Below are 16,032 nucleotides of genomic sequence, written 5' to 3'. Positions count from 1 at the left end.
CAAGTGAGCCCCACAGTCACAACCTGACCGGACTTGTTGTTACGGCTGTTCCATGAAATGGACACGGATTACATATCCACGCTTTCCATCTATTTTCCCGGCTTATTTTATGGCATATGCTGATAACAAAGAAGATCCAGAGATAAGGTCGTCCACACCACAAGAAACAACGGTGATTGATCGTTAAAAGCGTCTCATGATCATTAAATTTTTGGCTAGAGCTGATATTTGCTTTTGTCTTTCATCAAGGTCTGTAACCTTAACAACTACTTGGATGGACAATAGACATTATGGTTGCATTACAATGGGCCCTAGGAAGTTATTAACGGTGGGCATTCAGTCACCACTGTTTTTTTATAGTGTAGCCCACTTGAGCACTGAATAAGCTTAAATTTTGGGTTCGTGCCCTAAAATGAGGTGGATAAAGGTATGGACGGATGGCATGAATAAATCACACGCATCACAGTGGCCCCACCCTAGAGTTTAGTCACCAAAACAATCCACAACCGTATTGGACCGGGTGGATTGTCTACTGAGCCCTATCATGATATATGTATTTTATCCACGTGATACATATAGTTTTTCAGATAATTTCGGGGAATAACCATAAAAATGAGATAATCCAAATCAGTGGACCACAATGCGAAAACAATGGTGATTGTATGGCCACCATTAAAGACTTCTTAAGGGCCACTGTAATGTTTATTTTCTATCTAACCTGTTGATTAGGTCACACATACACGGACGAAGTGAAAAAACAAATATAAGCATCATTTAAAACTTTTACGATCCTAAAATGTTTTTAATGGTTGTCATTCAATCACTACTATTTCCTGTGTGCTGTGGTCCGCATGAGATTTGGATCCGTCACAATTTTCTGAATAATTCCCTATAATGAGGTAGAAAAATGGATGTATTGCATGAATAAAATACATATATACCTGAGGGTGTGGATTAGGTACTACCCTGGCCTGTTCCCAGCTAGGGACAGGCAGAGGCTCTCAGGGCCATTGAGGGGTCACCTTGATTTATGTGTTTTATCCTCACTAACCATCCATATTTTCATATCAAATAATGAACGTCCAAGCCTAAATGAACCACACAGTGAGAATTAAATTCCTACCTTTGAAAATTCCTTAACGGCCCCAGAAGTTTTGGATCAAGACAATGTTTATTTTATTCGCTTCATACGGTTGTACATGACCATATCAACAAGTTCGATGGAAAAATAATTGACACAGTGAATCCTAAAAAGGTTTCAATGGTGGGTGTCCGTGGTACTGCTGATTCCTGTGGTGTGGTCCACTTGAGCCTTATATCTGCCTTATTTTTAGTCTAGCCACCTAAAATGACATGGAAATATAGAGGGACGGTGTGGATAAAACTCATAAATAACGGTGGCCCCTCATGGCCCTCGGAGCCTCTGCCTGTCCCGAGCTCGGAACAGGCGGGGGTGGTACCTTCAGTAGGTAATCCGCGTCATATGTGACGTTGGCCTGGACCAATGGGAATCGTCCACTTCAGGACCTCACCGAAGTGAGTGTTTCGACAACCTCACCGAATCCGGTTCCATGGAAGTAGCGTTCGTAATATGCTTGCTAGGGTTTCTCCCTTTCTCTCCTTTAGTGAAGCAAGGTCGTCTTCAACTGCAGCAAAGGGAGGAGAGACTGAGAGAGAGATCATCGCCGTAGAAAGATGTTGGACATTAATCTATTCAGAGAAGACAAAGGCAATGATCCAGAGCGAGTCCGTGAATCACAGCGTCGCCGTTTCGCCTCTGTCGAACTCGTCGACGAAATCATCCAACTCGACATCTTATGGAGACAACGTATACCTATTACTCTTCTCATTTCTTCTTCTCTCTTCTATCCTTTCTCCTAATTCTCCCCCCCACCTTTTTTTTTTTTTTTTTTTTTCTGTTCTTCCATTTTCTTCTCGACAGGTCAGTTCGAGCTCAGTAATCTGCAGAAAGACTTCAATCGCATCAACAAAGAAGTCGCTCGCCTCAAAATCGTCGGTTCCTTCTTCCGATTCTCTCTCTCTCTCTCTCTCTCTCTCTCTCTCTACTTCTCTACTTTCCTTCTTCATTTGTTTTCTTCTTCTTTGGACGCGAATTGCCTGTTCCCTTCCAACAGGAAGTTCCGGAAGCTATGTGGGGCCCACCGAGATGTTTGTGAGAAATCCACTCCGTCCATCAGTTTCGCAACCTCAAAATAGGACCTGAATCCAAAAAGGTGGGTCACACGACAGGAAACAGTAAGAATGGAAATGCTCACTGTTGGAACCTTCCCGGAGCTCACTATCACGTTTGTATGACATCCAAACCGTTCATAAGGTTATTTCCTTTGTGATGAACTTGAAACACAAATATGGTCTTGATCCAAAGCTTCTGTGGCCAGTTTCCAATTGTGGCCTTTCAATCCCCACGGTTTCGTGTGGCGTGGCACACTTCTGTTTTGGATCTGCCTCCTTTTTGGATTTCTGTCCAATTTTGAGCTTGTGGAACTGATGGACGGGGTGGATTTCTTACAGACATCGCGGTGGGCCCCGATAGCTTCTGACTACACGAATTTCGTGTTGGCAGGGGCACATGCAATTTGGGTCCTTCTTCTTCCCTATAAGTTTGGACATGGATAATTAGATTGAAATGCTTGAGTCACTTTGCTTGATGATAGATCGAAAATGAATGGACACGTGCGAGATCCGATCAATTTGTTTGGGTCATGCCCACTGCGAACATGCCTTGGCCAGAAAATCAGGCCGGGTTACTCATCATGCGGGTAATGCCTATGTGTTGAATGTCGACAATTGAGTTCACGGGTCATAACTTTGTGATAAAAATATGACCAACAAACTATATGGTCTATGGCCCCCCTGAAGGATGGTTGGTTCTTATTTTGGTGCCAGGGAATGTTCATGGTGGGACCCACCTGGTGGGGTGGCTGGGATCTTGTACATGTGTGCTGCCACCAATTGCCTTGAATTAGAACTACCCAATGGCCTTGCTCTGTTTCTGGGATTTGGAAAGCAATCCAATTGGTGGATCCCGAATTCAAGAAAGGAATCAGGCAGTTTCACTTCAGGAGGAATCTTATGGATGCTGAAATTGATTCCTCCATCAGTCTTCTGTCTCTCCTAGACGACTAATTTATCATGAGGGGTGGTTTGATCGAATAATTTGGAAGTGGGAATAACTTGGAAAGTTTGCCTACATTCTTTCCATTCTTAGCTTTTTGGGTAGAGGCAAATAAGGGCCTACTGATCTAGTTTGGAGGATTGGATGCCCCTCTAGGATGCCTCGTATTCTGTTGGATTAGTAGCCTGGATTAAATCCTTACTTTCAACTGCCTTAGAAGCAGGTATAGAATTATTGTAAATGTATACTATCTTGCCTTAATGAGGTGGAATTGGTAAATCATCTGCTTACCTATTGTAAATTATCTTAGGAAGTTTGGTGGTCTATTTTTCATCATTTTGAGGTGTTTTGGTTGATGGTCTAGGCGGTTGATAAATTTCTTGATGCCTGGAATTTTGGCTTCAAGTCAGCAAAAGGAAGCTTTTGTCTGCACTCGGCTATTCCTAGGTGGTTGCCCATAAATTTCAAGCAGGGTGGAACCTTGGAAGAAATGGCTACATGCTTCTAGAGTTTTATGTGATCATCGTGTACCGTGCAAACTGAAAGGGATTTTTTTTTTTTTTTTTAATATATATATAGGATGTCTATAAGACTAGCCATGCTCTCGGACAAAATGTTAATAGTTAAGGAACAACATGTCCATAGGATGTGTAGCTGAAATGAGGATGTTGAGATGGATGGATGGTAAGACGAGGATAGAATTAGAAATGAATGCATTATTGGGAATTTACGAGTAGCACCAATATATAATAATATGAGGGAAAGTAGACTTACATAGTTTGGTTATGTGCAATAAAGACCAAGAATTGCACTGTTCGGAGTTAGTTGGTACAAGTTAAAGGCTCTAAAAAGGGCAAGGGGTAGGCCCAAAACGACATGGGTGGAGGTAGTCAGAAAAGACTTGATGACCTATGGTCTGACTGAAGTTATGGTGCTTGATAGAGTGGAATAGTGGAAAAGGATTCATGTAGCCAACTCAATTAGTTGGGATAAGGCTTAGATGACGACAACGATGACCCATATCAACATGGTATTATGAGGCATCTAGAAATCTTTGTCCCCATCTCCACTAGAGCCGCCATAAAGTTGCTTGACATACTGACAATACTGTGACCAGCTGATGAGCTGATGATACCGGGCGTGTACTTTCTACCACAATATATTTGTTATTCATCCTCACCAAATTGCAAAAGTATGCCCACCGGTGGGTATTGCATAGACATGGTAACTATGCCATATGCTGTGGTTGCGATTGGCACCTCCATACTCATTTGTAGTATCCTAGATGCATCTTCACTATGAGTCAGACTCAATAGAATGGCAAATATGGCCCTTTTGATCATTTCTTTGCATGTACCTATTGAAGATGTAGATTTAAATAAGTGTTAAGCAACTCATTTCTTCATGTTTATTTTTTTTATTTTTAAAAATGTGTTTTATTCATATAATAGAAAATGGGTTAATTTGGCTTTTTGCTGAAATTTCACCAAAGAAGTACCTATTCATACATATATAAAAATAAAGTATGGACTACCATGCACTTATGGAGCTAATGACCATTCATGATTCCATATTGAATCAATTCCATACTGGTCCCAATTAGAGGAATGTTATGGTAAGTGAGATTACGTTGGATAAATCTTGAAACGAGACATGACCCACAACAAACAAATGAAACTATGTGATTCGACGAAAATGTTCGTTTCGACGAAGCAGTTAGTACCAGTTGTCCCCCCCGTTAGCTGTAACGGTCTTTACACCTTGCAACGATCACAAAATAAAAAATAAAAAAATTGAAGGAAGAAAATGTATTGGCCCTTTATCGGGCCTCTTCAGCCGTTACAGGCTTGTTATAGGCCAATTTTTTTCTTCTTTCAGAACAGACATTATAGCCTTGTATCATGTAGCGGGCTACATTGTTACCGTTACATTAGGCTGTCACGTAACCGTTATTGAATACCATGCTCCTCGGCCTAGATGCCTGTGTTGCAGTAGGACAAGAACCATGGTTATAGTCCTAGGTGGCGTGATCAAGCCCCTCTTCCCAGTGAATAGTGAAGACACCTCTACCTCAGACCTCTCTATGGACATTGCTGCTATTGATGTCACCTCGTCATCATCATGCCATTGCTCTTTGTATCGCTCAGAGTTAGACCACAACGCGACCCATGCGATCTTTGATGCTTGAGTGCCGTCGCCTCCAGATGTCCTCGTCAATGATTCAAAGGAACTGTCATAATACCCCATTTGTTCCTTAATTTCCTTGACATTGATTCCCAGGTTTCTGCTTCACTAGCCACCCTGGGATCAGGGTGTCGCTCTCCAATGTCCTAGTCACCTGTCTAAACCCATCGATAACTGTGCCCTCGAACAATGAATGCATCTCTATTGATTGCCATCAAGTCTAATAAGCCATATTCTGCATTTCCTCCATTGTCTGCCTTCAGTGGCCTCAGTTGAAGCTTCATGTTGTAATGACAAAACATAAACTTTGGATCTTCTTGTACTTGTCATGTTCTTCTTATTCACGTGAATAACCAAGAAATAGTTTCCATAGTATGTGTTGGGCAGTTGCGTAAATCGATCACCACTCACCTGTCAATTTATATGTAACTTTCTAGTTCAATAGACCACATGCTTAGTAATTAATTCTGGAAAGTAACTTTAGGTATAACTCACATGGCATCTTCGTGGCCCTAGATTGCACTGTGGCTTCACTTGAGTGTAAGCCCCTTTCATTTAGAAGTATGTGCCAATGATTTATATAGATGCTTGAACGAAATGAGATTACAAGACACTTCATCTTGTTACTAAACAGAGCTTTCCCCATTGACTTAGGGCATGTTTGGATGTCTGGATTCCAAGGTAATGTTATGTAAATGGGTAATGATTATCACTGCCACAATAGTCCTAAGTAAGGCCGTATGTAATACAGTACTACTGTTGCAGTTTCAATTTTTTGATATGCATGTAATGTACTCACGTGATTACATACATACAGATATAACTTGCCTAATATGTGTTATATCCACACTGTCCATTTATTTTGCAATATCATTTTAGGGCATGACCCCAGATATTAGCTTCATCCAACACTTCTGTGGGCTGCAGGAAGTTTTTAATGGCAGGCATTAATCCCAACTGCTTTCTGTGGTGTGGTTAATTTCCGTTTTGGATGTCCCTCATTTTTTGTCTCTTTCCATAAAACGATCTCGCAAGATGAATGGACGGTGTGGATATAACACATACACCATGGTGGGGCCCACAAAACTATGCCACCTCAACGCACCTTTGCCAGTCCAAGTCGGTGGTAAGTCCGACAGATTACTATTATTTGACAGCTTGGTTTATCCAATCAGCTACAAGGAATAATGATGTGAGTTCTACATCACATTACGGTGGATTCCAGCCATCCAAACACGCCCTCAGGGAAGAGCTTCCTAGAGATGTCATGCACTGCCTACTCTGGTTCATTCTTATCACTGAGTCTATGCTTTTAGTGGCACATGAGGTTCAGGAAGTATACTTAAACCCAATCGAAAAATGAATTGGCCATTATAAACATAACCTGATAACCATGCAAGCAATAAGGTAATGCAATGTAAGAAACTAAAAACCAATAACTTACTAGCTGTGTGAAATGGGTGCCTCAGAGTTTTGTCCCATCAGTCTTTGATGATGTTATGCACCCATTTATAGGACAGAGGGGTTGCAAACTTGTTGGCCTCTTCCATGAGCCACATCAACTCGCACATTGATCTAGAAGGGGCTAAGATCTCACAATGCCTTATAATGGCTTGGGATATAGTGATCCGGGACTGGGAAATGCATTTCCCTTGTAATTATTTAGATGCAAAAATCTCTGTTTTGTGCATTTGCAAGGCATCCTTCATGGCACATGCTTATCTTTGGACCAAGATGAAGGTTGGCATGGGCAAAGGTCTCTTGTGGGGCTAAAAAGTGAGGAAGGGTAATTGCTTGCTGCCAGTGGCCTGATTGTGGTGCTAGTTGCTCAGATGATCTCTCATCGTCTGAACCTTTTTTTTGCTATTCCCTCTTTTTGTTTGAAAGTGGCAATGCGACTTTTTACCGGAGTTTATTTTTATTGTATTCATTTTTTACTGGAAGGCGGGTGAGGATGCAACTGAGATGATAAAGAACACTGATGATAACAAGCAGCTGACGGCATCTAAAGAAATCGAGGTCCAGGAGGCAAGAGCTGTGTTATATTCAAAGTTGGAGACCGTAGGAAATCTTGTGCACGATTCCGTCCCCATCAGCAATGATGAGGTATGTTTGTATGTATGATTTCTTCTAATTCAATGTGGAGAATGATTAGGAACATTTCTTTTTGCTCTTTCTTTTTTGTAGGCAAACAATGTGGTTGCTCGTTCTTGGGGAGAGAAGAGAGTTGAAGGAAAGTTGAGGAATCATGTTGAACTTGTTCAGCTTCTTGGAATTGCAGATCTAACAAAAGGTATCTTTCAAGTGAAATTTTAAGTGTCTGATCATCTCTGCAGCAAAAGATTATAATAATTAGTCACAGGTTGCAAACAGTTTGGAATGCGGTTAAATTTTTTATTTTTTATTTGCTTTAACCATCTCCGCATTCCAAATTATCTTTTTTTTTTTTTTTTTTAAACACAACCATTGAAGAAAACCATAGCTGAGTTTACTTATTTATAAATTTGTAGTTGACTGATTGAATCTCTTTAGGATAGATAGTGTCTTTAGTAGTTGTGTGATATTTGGGTGCAGGTAAGGGTGTTGGGTGTCTCAATGATTTGGTGCAAGGGGTCCTTTAAGCTCCACATTATTGGGATACTGGTATGACAAGTATTGCATGGAACAAGATTGGTTATTAGAACATTTTCACACTGTGTCCCACCATAAATTCCTTATACCTCCTCCCATCTTTGGATTCAGGCCATTTACCTTTGCATTTCCATCCAGCTACCTTTGACCACTCAATTGGAAATAGTTTCATCTTTATGGAGGGAAACTAATAAATAGGCGTAATGTTCAAAAGAAAAAAAACTAATAAATAGGTGGCATCTCTCAAAAAAACTAATAAATAGGTTGCTTGTTTATTGACCTAACCAAAACTTGTGGGGAAGTCACGGAATCCTAGTGAAAATTGGTGATGTTGGCAATGTTGCCATATTGTGATTATATGCCTGGTTTGAATGGGGCAGCTGAATGATACCATATGCAAATCTTGATATACACAGGTGCTGATGTAGCGGGTGGAAGAGGTTTCTACTTGAAGGGTGCTGGTGTCCTTCTTAATCAGGCATTGATAAATTTTGGCCTTCAATTTCTTTCAAAACGGACCTATACACCATTGCAGACTCCATTCTTCATGAGGAAAGATATAATGGCAAAATGTGCTCAATTAGCTCAATTTGATGAAGAACTTTACAAGGTAATATTCTATGATTTTTTTCTATACCATTTGGTATTGTGGAACATGAAGCTCTTAATGATTGCATTTAAGGCAGTTGATATTTTCCTTCATTGTTGAAATGACAGAAGATTTCTACAAAAGCAGACTCCTGCTTGGGCATGCACAAAGCCTCAGCTGGTCTCTTAATTGCTGTTGCACTTTCCACAGCCTGGGCTCCTCCTCAAAGGGTCAAATAAGTTTTATACTGAAACTGTGAGAGCTATGAAATCAAAACCTGATAAAAAAAATGTAGAGGGAAAAAATGTTTTTTAGCATATAGGTCTGGAAATGGATATCATATGGCATGTGATCCTTATCTCCACCGCCTCTGCAATTGACTGTTCTTAAACATGATGGAGATAAAAATCTTGGCCATATGGAATAGGCTAGTCTTTTGTAAAAATTACAAAGGGCCATTGTGAAGAAATCATCAGTCTTTTACCCCATCAACTGAAACAAATGACTAAAGTTAATAGCCTAAGACCTCATGAGTAGGGCTTAATTTTTGAAGGCTGATCTGTGTATTGTGATCTGAAGGCCACAATCTTGGCAGGTCTGATTCCTTCTCATTCTACGATTAGCACTTGAAAAATAATGACAGGAGCATATTTTACAACACCTGGGGGACCTGCTGAGTCAACCAGGCGAGGTCATTCACTGGGTGACTAGGTCAGGAAAACCAGGCACATCCTGGTTTCAGTCATCACTCAACTTGGTTTCTGGGTTCACTAGGACTCAACCTAGAAGAGGAAGGAGTCCTTGTTTGCAAATCATGGTTTGGAGGAGACGCAAGTTTATGAAATTAGAAATTAGCATGGAAACAAAACATGTGATTGTGCATCTAAATCTTGCGCCAATATTACAAACACTGTAGATATTCTTGTGAATTGTAATGAAGATGGAAATACCATGAATTATCATAACTTCAAAATATCGCTGGAGTAGACAATGCTGTGAAAAAAATGAGAGCATCTGATATTCTCAAGGAGGAAAAATATCAGGATATGTTTGTGGTATTTTCCCTATAGACACGAGGATCCCCTTTTGCTTTAAACGTAGAAAGGACCGTCCGGATCTCTCTCTCTCTCTCGTATGTTCCCCTTGTTATTTTGTACTATTTTATTTATTTTCCTTCAGTTGCTTATTTCCTGTCTTAGTTTTGTTCTATATTAACTTCTACATTTTGTTTACAAAAACTTTTCAAAAATATCTTGAGAAAAGCCCCAAGATTTTCTCATGCTAGGAAAAGAACCGAGAGTGTGGTTAACACTTTTCTTGTAATTCTTCTCTCTTCATTGTTAAGCTTCGAGGTTTTTAGTTGGAGGAGCGATCCATGAAAGAGGGGTGGGTTATTGCATTGGAGATGGGTCCGCGATGTGGTTTTGGTAGGACATCTGATGTGGGGGTATTCCACTTTATCTAGAGTTTGCTAGACCCTACAGGATAGTTGTGGAAAAGGGGGTATTTGGCTCTCAACGTTTCTCTATTGTTGGGAAAAGGCTGTATGAACATCATCTTTCAGGAGAGACCTCTATGGTAAGGAAGCTGAGGATTTTGTCACCCTCATGAACCGGTTAAGCATAGGTGAAAGAGATGCAGTGAGATGGACCTGCTAGAAATCTGTATATTTCTCAGTGTTGTTGTTTTAAAAATATTTAAGAGGGTCAATTTGGGTTATCAGGGAAATCTAGGGTGGTGGCCAGTTTTGAATGTATAAGGTTCCAAAGATATGATGATAAACTACTATATGTATTCTCTTACTGTGGAATTTAGTAATGGTGGAGCAACTGTTTATGCATTGTCAGTATGGTGGAGTTTCTTCAACCTTATCAGTCTCCTGTGGGTAATGCTAGCTTCTGTTGGATCATCGTTCGAAGCATGGAAGGAGTGCTGGAACAGGAAGAAGAGACAGGTCTTGAAATTATTTCTGTTAGCAGTGCTGTGGGCAGCATGGAAGAAGTGGAATAACATGTGATAGCAGACAGGCAACACGGAACGACAAAGATTAAAGAAATCTGAAATTCAAGGATGTAGTAGTGCTAGGGTTCAAGGAAAAGGAGAAATAAGGGAAAGAAGTGGGATTCAATAGTTTAAAATGGGAGAGGTGAAAATAAGAAGAGAAGAAGATTCTAGGAGATTAGAAGAGGGAAAGGAGATGGGGTTCACCGGAATCAGCACCAGTGTGGATCTTGGAGTTGGCACCAAGATGAAGAGGAGGAATTGGCACCTTCACAAGTCCAAAGAAAGTTTCCTTTCTTTTCTTCAAATCCAAGTTACAATCTGTCCCCCCTTTCCTCAAAGAAACCCTAAAATAAAGCCACCAGGCTGACTTAAAATCCCTATTACAAAATACCCCTTGCAATAACTTTTCTTAACAAAAACAAGTGTGTTTGTTGGGCTCAAGGGTGCCCAACCGCACCACCTATATGGGTTTTTAAGTAGTCGGCTGACCTGCGGGGCCTATAGGAGACTCGTGGGCCCCCACCCCAGCCTCACTCCTTCGTTTATGAACTTTGAGGTCCCCCATCAACAGGACTTCCCACAAATTGTCTAAGCAGGCTGATAAGTTGGTCATTATCGTGTGTAGGAATGTTGTAGATTGGACGAAAGGGGTGCCGACCTTGGTCCAAGGTTATTCAGAGGGTTCGTGGGAGTTACTCGGGTGATCAGAGGTAATTCAGAGGGTTTGAGGGTTTGTGGGAGAGAGTTGGGTGATTGGTTAGGGGATGATTAAGCCTCATTATCATCCTTGATGTCTTTCTTAATGCAAGGCTTGCTTGGGGTCCCTCTTTTGAGCTATTAATAGAATTTTCTTGTTATTGCATTAAAAAAAAAAAAAGACAAAAAGGAAAAAGAGTTGAGCTTCAAATTAGGTATACTGGAATGGGTGATTACTTCCGTTTTGTGCTTGTTTTTCTTCAACTGGTGTACTAATATGAATGTGATTGGGAAATATGAGCAATGATCCCTGCAAAGATTTTTTTTTTAATGGTAAAAAATGTATCATTTCGAAAGAACTATTTTGCAGGATCTTATGCGAGATGATTAATTAGCTGACCTTCAACAGGTAACTGGTGAGGGAGATGACAAGTATCTGATTGCCACAGCTGAACAGCCATTGTGTGCTTATCATCTAGGTGAATGGATCCATCCTTCACAATTACCCATAAGGTCTGGATTGTCATGACTCTGCCATACTCTACACCACCACACTGTTTTGGGAGCATTTCGATGCTTAGTGGAATTCAATTGTGCCAATTCAATTAAGGGCCTGTTTTTTGCACCAATTCTACAGTAATGTAAAGAAAATGTGCAATGCTACAAATTACTTTACCTGTCGCTTGACAACATTTGCATTTGACCGCCAATTCCGTGTTTGGTTTATTAGTGGTAAATCCGTAATGGTGGCATTTTTACATTACTTTAATGTCGGTCGAACCATCACCAAAATACACCGATGACATTGTTTGGATTCGAGATTTTCATAGTAATGCCATGAAAAAGTGCAATGATTACAAATTCCTTTACCCATCTCTTGAATACAACTGCATTTGATTGACAATTCCTTTGTTTGGTTTGGCGGTGGTAAAATTGTAATGATGACACCTTTCTTTTCAATCACCGGGGTAATTGGCGAAGCAAACTGGCCCTAAGTTGAAATGACCATAGTGGGGCTAGATTCACCCCTAGGTGACTAGCAGCTATTTCCAATTGCTATTGTTTCAAATCCAACTCGACAAAATAGCAAGTGGAACCTGTGGTTAATGTATCTTTATAAGTAGGAATTTGAATATGGTGGCTACTCCCACTTTGGTTTTTTCCCCTTAATTCATTTTCACCTATTGGGATATTATTAAATTCATTTGAGTCTTCAAACATAGCCTCAGTAATCACCATCCAATGGGTGCATTGACTACAACTCCGAACATGGTTTATTGTTGATGCGTTTTACATATGTGCAGGTATGCTGGATATTCAACTTGCTTTCGTAAAGAAGCCGGTTCCCATGGGCGAGATACGTTGGGCATTTTTAGAGTCCATCAATTTGAGAAAGTGGAGCAGTTCTGTATCACCAGCCCAAACGATAATGATTCCTGGGAGATGCACGAGGAGATGCTAAAAAATTCAGAGGATTTCTATAAGGAGGTGTCATTGAAACTTGATTTCTTTCCTTTCCTTTTTTTTTCCCCCCTATATTTTTTCCATTAATTGTAGTAGCCGTATTTTCTGTCTAGTCTGATGTGGATTTCATTTATTACAGCTGAACATCCCGTATCAAATTGTAGCCATCGTTTCTGGTGCTTTGAACGATGCGGCTGCCAAGAAGTATGATTTAGAAGGGTGGTTTCCTGCATCCAAAACATACAGAGAGCTGGTATCCTGTTCGAATTGTACCGACTACCAGTCACGAAGACTTGAGATCCGCTATGGCCAGAAAAAGGTACGATTTTTTTTTTGATTTTTTCTTATCATAGAAGAGAAAGGCCAGTTCATATGACTAGGGTCTATGTTATAGTGTTAATGGCTGGAATTATTATTGGTTACTTCTGAGGCCAGTCCCTATGATTGCTGTCCATGTTATAGTGATGCGTACTGTGGACAGGGATCTGCCCTGAAATCCTTCCAGATAGGGAGATTCCACTGCTGGGATCAATGACTTACAAGTAGACAGTCAAGTATGAAAAAAAGAAAAGAAAAAAGAAAAGACAACAGCATCTGGAGAGAATTCCAATGATTGGATGGCTATATCTTCCTATCTGGAAGATTTTCATTGCATCCCCGATCATATAGCCCACAATATCAGACACATCATGACTCTACATCTCATGTATCAGTATCTTACGATTCTTCCATTCAAGTTGCATTCCATGCATATGCCATTGGATCTGCAGAATACATGAACTAGGGGCCTCAATGCAAGTGTTCTCATCTGTTGATCGGCCATGGGATAGGGTCGAAATGGGCTGGGTTAGGGTCATCCATGCTTACCCATTTATAGGGAACGGATCAAAATGTCCCAGCTTGACCCATTTAGGAAACTACCCAAATATCAAACTCGAGCCGGACCCGTTTACTAACCAGCCTAAAATTCAAAATCGAGCCTGACCCAACCCATGGATCACAAGCAGAGTCTAATCAATCCATTAAATGGGTCTGGAATTGAAGCCCATGACTGAGATAAAAACAAGGCTCAAGCTCCACATGGCATTTACTTGGCCTCTTTTTTTTTTTTTTCCTGGTCCATTGGAACTATTTAAGAGGTCTGTAAACTAAAGCTTCATTTTACTATTTATGAGCTTCTTGTAAGCCTCTTGGTTTGGGTTGGATAAGGTTGGGGTGAGCCTGAGCCATTTAATAATTGGGGTCTCATTTTCTGCCCTGTACCTGGACCATGGCCTGTTATGTGTAACCCAAAACCATCTAAGAAGCCTGTCAGTCCACCTTGCCCATGGGCCACACTAACCCATTCCCAGTCCTCGTGGGCGGTTTTATTTCACTGTGAGAGGCATGCTCGTGCTATGTTATGATTTTGCTATGTTTGTTTCTTTCTTCTTCTTCTTTGTTGTTTTTTTTTTTTTTTTAAGAAGTTTTTTTTCTGAGAATTTTCTATTATGTTTCTTTCTTTGCAGAGTAATGAACAAGTGAAGCAGTATGTTCATTTGTTGAACTCTACCCTCACAGCAACAGAAAGGACCATTTGCTGTATTCTTGAAAATTACCAAAAGGAAGATGGTGTTGAGATTCCAGCACCTTTACAACCCTTCATGGGTACTGCCTTCCTTCCCTTCCAGAACAGCCCAGTGCCAGAGACGAAGGGAAAGAAGTCTAAAGCCAAGGTCCATCTCATCTCCACCTATTTCTAAATGCACGAGGCAGGCCATGCATTGTATGTGCCCTGGTCAAAAGTAGGCCAATTCCCTTATTAAGTGGACCACACTCGCACATTAGCTGTCCATTTTCCTTTGTGCGTATATCTCACTTGATGATGAGACTGGCCTTTAATTAATTTATTTTATTTTATTTTATTTTTAATTATCTTTAAGCCACCTATCAACATGCTGGGCCCTGCCTGATGAATGCCTTGGATCTTGCATGTTCCACTTGGAAAATGTGCCTCTGAGTAGGATTAAAGTTCAATTCATGATTTGCAAATGGATGATTGATTTCGATAACTGATCACCTACAAGCACCGTCGCTGCAACTTTTGTGGCACCATGCCATCTTTCGCTCCAGCATGCTAATTCAGGAAATCAGTACCATAAAATGGTTGATCCCACCATGAAGGCCATGCTTCTAAAAAATCAGGCTGATCCTCTCACTAGGTGAGTCAGATTGTCAGTTGTCCATTAATTCCAACGTTTTTGCCTGCCTGCTGAGTGGACCAACCTGATTTTTTACGCCGGGTGATCTTCATTCATGGTGGCATGTACTGTTTCATGGCACTAATGTTCTACACAAGGGACATGTTGGCGGGTGCCTGTAGGTTGTTCGTTCTCGATTGCTTTCTGATGCATTACATACCATGCATGCATCATTGTTACATGCACAAACCTGAATTTTTTTGTTTTAACTTGCACAGGCGGCTGCTTAAACATGAGAACCGAAACATCCAGAAGCATGATCGGCTATGTTACCAAAATATTACATTGAGCAATGTGTTGTCACATTTATCTGATATGATCAATTATTAGAAGGGTTTGAATTGGCCCAACACCACCACTACCACTACCACTACCACCACCTCCTTATGGCAGGTTGCAGAAATTTTTATTCAGTTATTGTGCAACTGTCTTCCTCAAAAATATTTAGTAGTCATTGGCGTGCTTACAGCGACACTTCTTTTTGTGGAAGTTGACAAAAAGAGTGTGGTTGGTTTTTATGTTTTGGGAATATGAACTAATGTTGATTGTTCCATGCATGATTTTTGCGGAACTAATGTTGATTGGTGCATGACTTGGTGTGGATAGGCTATGTTCAATGAATTTATATTTCACGGCCGTTTGGATGATGATCACCGAGTTGGTGGGCAGGATGGCCCTGCTCCTGTTCAGATTTATAATGGTTGCATTACAAGTTAGATCTGCAATGTAACCATTGTGTGAGTCTGTTTGCCATGCTCTCCTAAATACAGCATAACAAATGTTATGCATGTCACCAAAATATCATGATTTGGGGCACGTTCAAACGCACTCTTGAATGCTTGTAAGAGATCCTAGGCTATTTATGGAGAGCCTAGAATGTCATAACTTATTTCTTAGATTGGCAACTTTTTATGCACTTGTAAACAATACAAGTTCATGTGGTAAACAGTGGGTCCAGGGTGCAAATGGGTCGGCTTGATTCAATGGGTCATTGGACCCCACTGAAATTAAATGCTTCTGGGTCCAAAATTTGGACCCTTGGGTTTGGTCTGAAACTTCAATTCAATTACTAAATGGTTCTGATCTGG

At 40.6% G+C, this 16,032-nt stretch overlaps 1 protein-coding gene across 1 annotated transcript; it reads left to right on the top strand.

The window, feature by feature from the left end:
- Positions 1 to 1,592: 1,592 nt before the first annotated feature.
- On the top strand, positions 1,593 to 15,533 carry LOC131222798 (serine--tRNA ligase). Its single transcript, XM_058217997.1, has 10 exons — positions 1,593 to 1,828; positions 1,943 to 2,013; positions 7,265 to 7,426; positions 7,508 to 7,613; positions 8,368 to 8,561; positions 11,650 to 11,753; positions 12,545 to 12,728; positions 12,844 to 13,023; positions 14,213 to 14,419; positions 15,163 to 15,533. Exons 1-10 carry the CDS (start codon positions 1,696 to 1,698, stop codon positions 15,172 to 15,174), a joined length of 1,353 nt encoding a protein of 450 aa, XP_058073980.1. The 5' UTR covers positions 1,593 to 1,695; the 3' UTR covers positions 15,175 to 15,533.
- Positions 15,534 to 16,032: the final 499 nt, after the last annotated feature.

Source organism: Magnolia sinica, chromosome 13 (assembly GCF_029962835.1).
Source record: "Magnolia sinica isolate HGM2019 chromosome 13, MsV1, whole genome shotgun sequence".
In the NCBI taxonomy this organism is placed as follows: Eukaryota; Viridiplantae; Streptophyta; class Magnoliopsida; order Magnoliales; family Magnoliaceae; genus Magnolia; species Magnolia sinica.
Note: the sequence above shows the minus strand (reverse complement) of the source record. Positions and strands in the feature narration are given on the sequence as shown.